Source organism: Helianthus annuus, chromosome 16 (assembly GCF_002127325.2).
Source record: "Helianthus annuus cultivar XRQ/B chromosome 16, HanXRQr2.0-SUNRISE, whole genome shotgun sequence".
NCBI lineage: Eukaryota > Viridiplantae > Streptophyta > Magnoliopsida > Asterales > Asteraceae > Helianthus > Helianthus annuus.
In genome coordinates, this window is record NC_035448.2 from 3,198,213 (window position 1) to 3,208,132 (window position 9,920).

Consider the following 9,920-nt stretch of genomic DNA (forward strand, 5'->3'; position numbering starts at 1 on the left):
ACATGCGTGTTTGGGTGAATATTTTTAAATCGTCTATTTTTTCCCGTTTGACAGGTTTAACATAACGTGCGGGTCCTAGGTCGGCTTAGTTATAACTAAAGAATCCCCGCCGCATTGCGGCGGGTCTCAATTCTAGTTTGGTTTTAAATAGTATTGGTCAACACCAATTTCAAATGCAACTTTAGGGTCAATTTATAATGTTGATTCTCTTATTCTTAAACAAGTACTAGTTATGTAAATCCTAAGTAAACTGCTTATATGTTGTCACATTACTATAGATGTCATCACTAATTGAAATCATGGTTCTTCTTTCTATGAAACTATGCTTATTCAAAATATAAGCACTATAATTTTATTTCGACAACGAATTAATATTTAAACGCTGTAGAACTGCAAGCCACATGTGAAGGGGTATGGTCTCAAATCTCGCACCAAAATAGTTACGAGTGACCGTCACCCTTATCAAATACTCCCACAGGCAAGAACTTATCTGCGTTCGTGCGTACACACACGAACACAGGTACCGAATCTAATCGGTCAAGTGATGAGAAGACTTACCTTGTATATGAAAATGGATGTTGCACATCGCGATGCGGCTTAGCATCGCATGCTATGAACATTTTCGTCACGACAAAGGATAAGGTAACAGCAGTTACCGCGTATGGCGATGCGGCTCCGCACCGCATCCCATAAACATCTTCGTCTAACCAAGGGATACGGAAACAACCGCGGTCACCGTAGATAGTGATGTGGCCTAGCACCGCATCCTATTGACGACGCAAGTGGGACTGACACCTTGACTCATGTAGCCAAAACAGCAAGTGGCACTGAAGAGAGTCATCTGTCAGCCCATACGTAAACGACACTGGTACACAAACTGACAACAACAGTGGGACGTGGCATCACCTCCGTGACCGACAAGCCTGACACACTTGCAAGGGGCTGCGCGTTGTCAGTCTAGCCGCTCTGTTACCCTCCTTCACTACTCGGCTATAAATACCCATCCCGGAGCAGGTTTGAGGTATCGCTTATCAAACTCTCTCACTCTTACTACGATCACACATTTTACTCTCAAGCAAATTACTGATTCTCACGCCAGAAAGTGGTAACAAGGAGCACCACCCACCCCATCCTCCTTGTTACGAGTCACGGTGTGTTTTCCTTGTGCAGGAGACAGATTAGCGGACGATCCAGCCACCGATCCTCGGAAAGAAGGGATTAACCTTACTTGACGAGACCAGTGAATTAACCTCCCTTGGTTAATCACTGTTTCATCAACATGCTAATCCGGTCAGTTTGTATCGGTCGTTTAATATGTTCAATAATTGATAAGAGGTTTTTGTACCTTAAACTATTTTCATAGAAATGAAATAACATTTTTGATCTGTCACAACCCTCAAACGAATCCTAATAAATCTTATGATATATTCTCACAGATCTTATAAATATGCATCAAAAAGCACGTTCTTAAGGCTTCATAATACTTGTTTTGTCACAAGAGATGATTGTATCATTTATTTTTTCCATTTTAATGTCACGGTTATTTATGCACCAAACTTATTTATAACAAGTGATTTATACAGAACTAAACTTATTAAACTTTATCTTTTATATATAATAAATTTATGCTTTAAGGCTAGAGGGTATGGTGACATCCCATCCTTGGAGGACCATTCGCCACGTAGGCTTCACGTCATAGTCCTCCCAAGGATGGTCCATCCCACAAAACTAGAGGGTATGGATGATGGTCCTAGTCATAGTCCTCCCACCACTTTTTTATTTTTTATTTTTTTTAATTTTCCACATTTTTTTTAAGATTTAACAAATAAACTAACAAAATAATTTCATTAATATTAAAAAAAATACATAAATTAAAAAAAAAATACATAAATACTGCTCCCACTGACTTTATCTCTCTTCTTGTATTCCCGAGACACTTTTTGAAAAAGTTGTGTTGTCTTCTTCAAAACCCTCCACCGCCTCACTTTTTCGGCGATTCGAAACCTGCGATTCAAGAACTCCTCCACTTTTCCGGCGATTCAAAACCCTCCACCGCCTCCCTCTTTTTTTTAAATAACGGATACTTTTGAGATGGGGGCCCATGTTTTTGGTCCGTCGCAACCGTCAACATTCGGACGTTGAGGACGGGACGGAGGGGCCGGCGTGGTAGGCCGCGTGTCGCCGAACAAGGACGGGCTGGAAGACGGTACCATACCGTCCAGCCTAATATATTAAAGCTCTTACACCTTTTCTTAAACAAAAGTAGTTGTGAAAATAATAATGTGTTGGGTTGAGACACTTTATTGAAGTGGCTTACTATGTATAAAAATGTTGGACATGAAAAAATGATATAAATTTATGAGTTAATTACATAGTTAGTCCCTGTGGTTTGCACAAAATAACATACTTAGGTACTAATGGTTTAAAATCACATTCTAGGGTGTTAACTTTTCATTTTGTAACGTTTGGAGGTATTAACGTTATTTGTAGGTTTAAAATCACAATCTATTAGTACCTAAGTATGTTATTTTGTGTAAAACACAGGGACTAACTATGTTAATACCCTAGAAGTTAATACCTCCAAACGTTACAAAATGAAAAGTGAATACCCTAGAAGATGATTTTAAACTATTAGTACCTAAGTATGTCATTTTGTGCAAACCACAAGAACTAACTATGTAATTAACCCTAAATTTATATTTAAAATAATTTTAGATAATAATAATTTAGTGCTCTACAAATCAAAATAGCATATATTTTGTTAATAGAAATAAATTTTGTAAAACTCGCATAAAAGCTCAGGTTAGGCAACATCTTAAAATTACACAAGAGGAAATTAGAATTTTCAAAATGAAAACCTTAAAAATACGTGAGGGGGCTTAGTTATATTATAAGGAATGATTGTTAGTGTTTTTAAGTGGTTGTGAGTGAGGGATGGAGAAAATATATGGAAAAATTATTGTTTATCTGTAAATATATATATATATATATATAGAGTAAGGTTAACATACAAAAAGCCTTATCATACATCACGTAGGAGACAATGGTAACCGTTGGATCAGGGGTATAATCACGCATGGGACCACATAATCACGCATGGGACCACATGGGACCACATAATCACGCATGGGACTATAATCACGCACGTTCTATGATAATAACGCACGTTATATTTTTTGTCATGTATGTTAATGTAGGTTAAGCCTTGAAGTACATTATACTTTCTCTATATATATATATATATTTTTTGAAAATTAAACTTCATTAAAACAAACCTTCGACCCAAACGGGCAAAAGGCCAACAAACAAACGCCCCTGACCCAAACGGGCAAAGGACCAAATTACAACATATACAAGGGATATATACACCAGTCCTTCCAACTTAGATATTTACATGAAGATCTATGCTTTAACCATTCAAAACCTCTCGATTTAATCTCTATCAATATATCTTGTGTGCTTCTCCTGATCTGCTTGAAAACCAACTCATTCCTGCTTTTCCATATACACCAACACGAGATAATAACCAGCCCACTGATGATCTTTTTTGCCTTTTTCTCCCCCTGAAAAGAATTTTGAGTATCCAATAAATCTTTGAATTCAAAAGCGAATATCGGGGGAATTTTACACCAAACACTAATTGCCGTCCACACCCTTATTGCCACCGAACAAGCTGTGAACAAATGATCCACAGATTCCTCATACTCGTCGCAGAAAGGGCACATAACCGATGCAATCTCCATGTTCCTTCTTCTTAAGTGTAAATATATAGAAAAAAAAAATTTGAGAGAAAAACCTTATAAATTTTTTAATATTTTTAGAAATGGTTGTGAGTGAAGGATAGAGAAAATATAATGAGAAAGTTATAGAAAATATTAATTTAAGTTTAATAGAACAGAAAAAAAAGTAATTATTTTTAATGAAAATATATGAATATGGGTTGAGAATTCATTGTAAATGCTCCCTTCAAACTTATAAATACGTTAAATAATTCTTGAATACATTTATAACTTGAAGGTTTTTCAATCCCTTAAATCAGTGTCTTCGAGTTTTAGTCGGTAAATCATCATTAAAAAAAGTAACAATGTTGATCTCATAATATAGAATATTTAAAAAAAATCTCACATTTTAATCTATTAAATTAAATTTCGATTATTAGTGAAGTTATTTTCTACAAAAAAAAAAAAAAAAAAAAAAGTAAATTACACAGTTGATTGACCAACGAGAGAGTTCAAGAATCTAAGCACCACATCAGTCAGGAAGAAAATGACGCGTTACTTCCAGAGTTCTCCACCGAAAACGTTACACATCTATTTCCGGGCCACGTGTCCTCTTCTCGAAACTACATCACTTTCTCCATATATACCCCCACACCTTGTGATCGAACTACAACAATCCCCATCAAGTATTTGTTTCTTTTTTAGCACAAGTTACAGTTACATATTCAATCATACTTCAATGGCACTCAGAGCAACTGTGAGTAAATTGCATAACTTTCAGCATTATTGTTTATCTGTATCTATGATTACTGAACTATAGGTTTTCACTTTTGTAATGCAGAATTTGGTGAGATCTTTGGTGAATAGGTCAAGAGGAAGTTTTGGATTTGCTACTTCAACCTCACCCAAGATGAAGGCCTTCTCGCGTGCCGCTGATCACGGTTATGCTCATCAAGATCCCAAACCAAAGTAATGTTGTATTTTTTTTATTATGATCCGTTAGTTGAACCAGCGGATATGGATGTAAGTTGACTCACTCCCGCTGGTGCAACTAGCAGACCCTTATTTATTATGATCCGCTAGTTGAACCAGCGGATGTGATTGAACTAGCGGACCCTAATAAACATTATTCACGTCCGCTAGTTTAACTAGCGGATTACCTATAATAAAGAAAATATAAAAGTTGACTAGAACTTCCGCTAGTTAAACTAGCGGCCCTAATAAACATTATTCACGCCGCTAGTTCAACTAGTGGATCAGCTATAATGAGAACAACTTATAAAAGTTGACTCACATCCACTAGTTCAACTAGCGGACCCTGATAAAAATTATTGAACTCCGCTAGTTTAACTAGTGGATCACCTATAATCGAAACAACTTATAAAGTTGACTCGCTTCCGCTAGTTCAACTAGTGGATCACCTCTAATCAAACACCTTATAAAAGTGGACTAGGAACCAAAGCCAGCTAAACAAGGGCGTAGGCGGGCGGGGGCGGGCGACCGCTGAAGTGGAGAACATGTAGTTTTCGTATAGAAATTTTTGGGTATATACGTTTTTGACCCCTGGTTTTATAGAAATTTTTGGTATATATACGTTTTCGACCCCCGGTCTGAAATCTCAAACTTCGGCACTGCAACTAAAGATAAAAAAGAAATTTTGGGTAAAGTTCTTGTACAAATAATCTTAACATACTAAACATACAAATTGAAGGAAAACTCAAAAAGACAAGGTGGCATTTTTGTAATTATCAATAACTATCAAAGTTACTCTACAAATATACCTAAAAAAACCTAACCACTCCCCCCACCCCCAAAAAAAACCTAAACCCCCCACCCCCACCCCCAAAAACCTAAAAAAAACCTACCCCCACCCCCCACCCCCCAAAAACCTAAAAAAACCTAACCCCCCCCCAACCCCCACCCCCAAAAACCTAAAAAAAACCTAACCCCCCACCCTCACCCAAGCTAAAATGCTAAAAACTAAACCCCCTAAAAAACCTAAAAAAATCTAAAAAAATAAAAAAAACACAAATTGTTTTATTTTATTTTTTTAACATTTTTTATTAAAAAATCGCTACTTTTAGTAGCAGCCAAAAAAAAATATTTTTTTTTATTTTTATTTTTTTTTTGCTAACGAAATGTAGCGATTTTTTAATAAAAAATGTTAAAAAAAATTGTGTTTTTTTAGGTATTTTTGGTTGTAACTTTGATAGTTGGTGGTAATTACAAAAATGTCACCTTGTATTTTTGGGTTTTCCTTCAATTTGTATGTTTAGTATGTTAAGATTATTTGTATTTGATCTTTTGCCAAGAAATTTAACGTTATATATGCTTCACTTCTTATCAAATTGACATGTGTAGTATATATATTGTTTTCGTGTTCACTAACTGAAATTTTGGGGGGTAAAACAGGACGTTGAAAGGCGAATATGCACCCGTATACGTCTCACTCGGATTGATTCTAATGTCGGTTAGCATCGGAACATACACGGCGACACATCAACTAAAAAGATCACCAAACGTTTTCGTGAAGAAATCGAAGAGGGAGACACTACCAGAGCTGGTGGAGCCGGAAAAGGTGGCCGAAGAGTCCGAAGAGTTCATCAAGAAATCATTCTTCAGGAAAATCGCACATGTTCAGGACGCGGACCGCCAAGAAATCATGCCTGATCCGATCCGAGGGGATACTTACGCAATGTATCAACAAATAATTTAGTAAATTTGTCGAGTGAACTGAATATTGATTATTGGTATTGTTTTGGTGATTTTGCAGGCACCCGAAGCCTTATACCGAGTCGCTGAAGTCGGTTGGAGTGGAGGTGGAGAAGAAGCCGTTTGTTGAGCTGCCGCCGATGAAACACTGAAGATGAGTGGGTTTATGTGTGAAAACAGGGTCTTTTGTTTGTGGTTTGTAAATATGTTAACTGTAGATTTGGATTGTGATCATGGGATTAGACAGTTGTTGATTTCATAACTGCACTGAAGCAACAACATGAAAATGGTCCCAAGAAAGTAAAGTTTCAATAGAGATGCATTACCTAAATCATCATCATCGTAAATCCCATCAAAGGTAGGGTCTGAGAGGGTAAGATGTAGACAGCCTTACCTCTACCCCGTAGGAATAGAGAGGCTTCTTCCAGTGAGACCCCTGGCTCGATAGTAACTTTGCATCAAGCCTTGTACATAAGACAGATAACACTCAATCAGTGCCAGCTCAACCATTTTGATGGCCCAAAGCAAAATGGAAATTTGAGGCTTTTTTTTCCAAATTCCGTTGTTATAAGGGTGTTGCTAAATGCACTTCTATTTTTTTTAATTTTACTGGTTGCACTCCCCCCTCAAGTTTGTAAATAAATACAATCAACCCTTGTATTATGTAATTTTTGAAAATTTGTATTAGGAAATATCCCTATTTTTTCTAATGGTTTATCTAGTTGTCATAGTTTGAATATTTAGGTATATACGTACAATTCTATGGAAGAAAAAAAACTTGCACTTGTTGAAAGAAGAAGATTAAGAGAGAGTTTGAAGAAACAATTTTTTTCTACTTTGATTTTCATCGTAGTTGTTCTTGGTGTGTATTCTAACTAAAATTTTTCATCATCTTTTCAAAAATTTCATCAAAAGTTTTCGTACTGTGCGAATTTCTTCAAAAGTTAGTACTGTGTAATTCAACTTTGATTTCATTAATTAATTTTTCAACTCCACGTGAACATACATCAATTAAAACATCAATATTACTTTTTTTAATCGAAAATTGATGTACAGTTTTAATTCGTATTGTGTGAATTTCTTCAAAAGTTAGTACTGTGTAATTCAACTTTGATTTCATTAATTAATTTTTCAACTTCACGTGAACACACATCAATTAAAACATCCATTTACTTTTTTCTTAATAGAAAATTGATGTACAGTTTAACAAAACATACATTTTGTACATTGTAAAGTTCCTATAACTTTGATTTCAATTAATTAAAACTTTTTGTACCAAACGGACCCATTATCCATTCGTTTGGAGTTCTAAGCCTCCATGTTTCGAGAGTGTCTTTTAAATCAGCATAAAGGCCACCATGTGCACCAACGGATGAATTTTATAATGTTATTTGAATATTAATTGAATATCCAAAATAATATTTAAAGGTATTGAACAAAGAACATAAGGATTTATTTTCAAAAAATAGAAAATACAAAGGTGAATTTAAAAAATTATAAAACTGATATTTTTAGAAATGGAGGTATAAACAGTAAAAGTGGAGGTGCATTTAGCCACATCCTTGTTATAAACCTACCTACTTTATCCGAGTGGCAACCAACTATAATAAACTAATAAGAACTCACAGAGCACATAATTAATATACAAAATAATAAGAAATAAGCACCTAATAAAAAATTTAAGAAGAAAGAGTTTAGCAAAATGCTTAAAAGAAACAATTAACATACACATTTTTTACTAAAAATGGAGGCCTTGTATGGTTGGTGGCCTAAAGCTAGGGCTTGAGTATAATTGCCCTAAGGCCGGCTCTGCACTCAACAACCGGGACAAAGGCCGCTTAGTGCATGCATCCACATATCTTTCGGCTATCAACGCCACCACACGATGCATGATTAATCGTCTGTCGCTTTTAACGTTATTTTCACGAAATTAGTAAAATAACGTTAAAATTAGTGCAATTTCACTTTTGCTCCCCGAGCGTCCACGCATATATACATTATATACGTACACCGCAAGCGGGAATCGAGATGCATTACCTAAATGATAATCCATAATGCCTTGCAAAAATGGTTTGTGATAACTATTAGACTATTGGGTATGGGGCGTGGGTTGGAGAAAAACGCCCAAGTCACCATCTCGGGTGGGTTTGGGTTTGGGCGTGGCCCCTTGGGCGGGAATTTAAGGCCAGGCGTGGGGCGGGGCTACCACATGACATGACGGAACCTTATTGGCCAAGAGCACTAGCCCTTTGAAATTGGCTTTTTTTCCACGCCACCCAACCCACGCCTCACCATACCCCTTTGAAATTGGCTTTTGGTCTTGGGTGTCCCATAGTCCACGTGTCGCACCATGCCCCCAGCCCACGCCCCACCATACCTCACGGTCTTAATAAAAGCATCAATCGAGCAGTCAGTGACGTATCTAGAAAATTCTTATAGGGCAACATTTCAAATAAAAGGGGTAACGAAATCAGAAAACGTCAATTTTTTTTCAAAATTTACACTACCGTTGGAGTGCCAAGGGGCATCGGAGACTATCCCTTCTTCTACTGTATATATCCGCTCCTGCAACCGAGTCCGGGCCACCACATACTCGTCCAAACCTAGTCCGAGTACCACATACTTGGTCCCGCGGACCTACCTTAATCTCTCTCTTCTCTCTCACATACTGTTATGAACCGGACTAAGCTCAACCAGCCCAATCAAGCAACCCAATCAAATGGCCCAACAAGATGGATAGAAACCTGGATGCATGATATAAGAGGGATTGGCGAGAGCAAAAGAAAGATGACGAATATGATGAATGAATGTGTTTATCTTCTTCTTCCCATCCTACTCTGTAGACTCTGAGCTTCCCATCTCCTTCTATGTTACTCACTTGTTTTTGCTTTAGTTATCAATTGTAATCCATCTAGAATAGTAATAGAAGTCCAGTTTATTGTTCCTAATTTGATTACTGTTCGTTGTGTCTAAAACAATTCACAACACATACCTCTTCGTTCTACCTTGGCGTTGACGTGGATGTCCTAACAGCCTAACCACCTAAAGAGTGTTCTCTTTCACCTGCTTAGTCGTGCAGGATCAGGGGCGGACTTACCATATTGGGAGGGGTAGCCCCCGCTACCATTAGCGTTTCGTCGGTAGTGTAAAGAAAATAAAAATTTGACGTTTTTTCGATTTCGCTACCTTATAAAAAAATTATGTTACCCCTATTTAAAGCCCAACATCTAAGGAAGATGAGAAGAGAAGGGAGAATCTAGGGAGAATCTGAGATAAAAACTCGGATTTTCCGGTGGAATGCGCCGCATTGCTAGAAGAGAACTGTGACAAACGAAGAAGACAACCTACTGAACATGACTTTTGGATGTATTGGGCCTTTTTGAAACTTTAGTGAAGGCCCAGTACATAATCTGCTGTGTTGGGCCTATTAAAAATTTAAGTAAATGGTATTTAATAATGCAAAAGGAAAAAAAAGAAAGGTAATAATAA

General features: G+C 36.9%; 1 protein-coding gene across 1 annotated transcript; it reads left to right on the forward strand.

Moving 5' to 3' along the window:
- The first annotated feature begins 4,382 nt into the window (after window positions 1-4,382).
- On the forward strand, window positions 4,383-7,138 carry LOC110917944. The gene is made up of 4 exons (XM_022162374.2): window positions 4,383-4,476; window positions 4,561-4,688; window positions 6,132-6,416; window positions 6,493-7,138. Exons 1-4 carry the CDS (start codon window positions 4,459-4,461, stop codon window positions 6,581-6,583), a joined length of 522 nt encoding a protein of 173 aa, XP_022018066.1. The 5' UTR covers window positions 4,383-4,458; the 3' UTR covers window positions 6,584-7,138.
- Window positions 7,139-9,920: the final 2,782 nt, after the last annotated feature.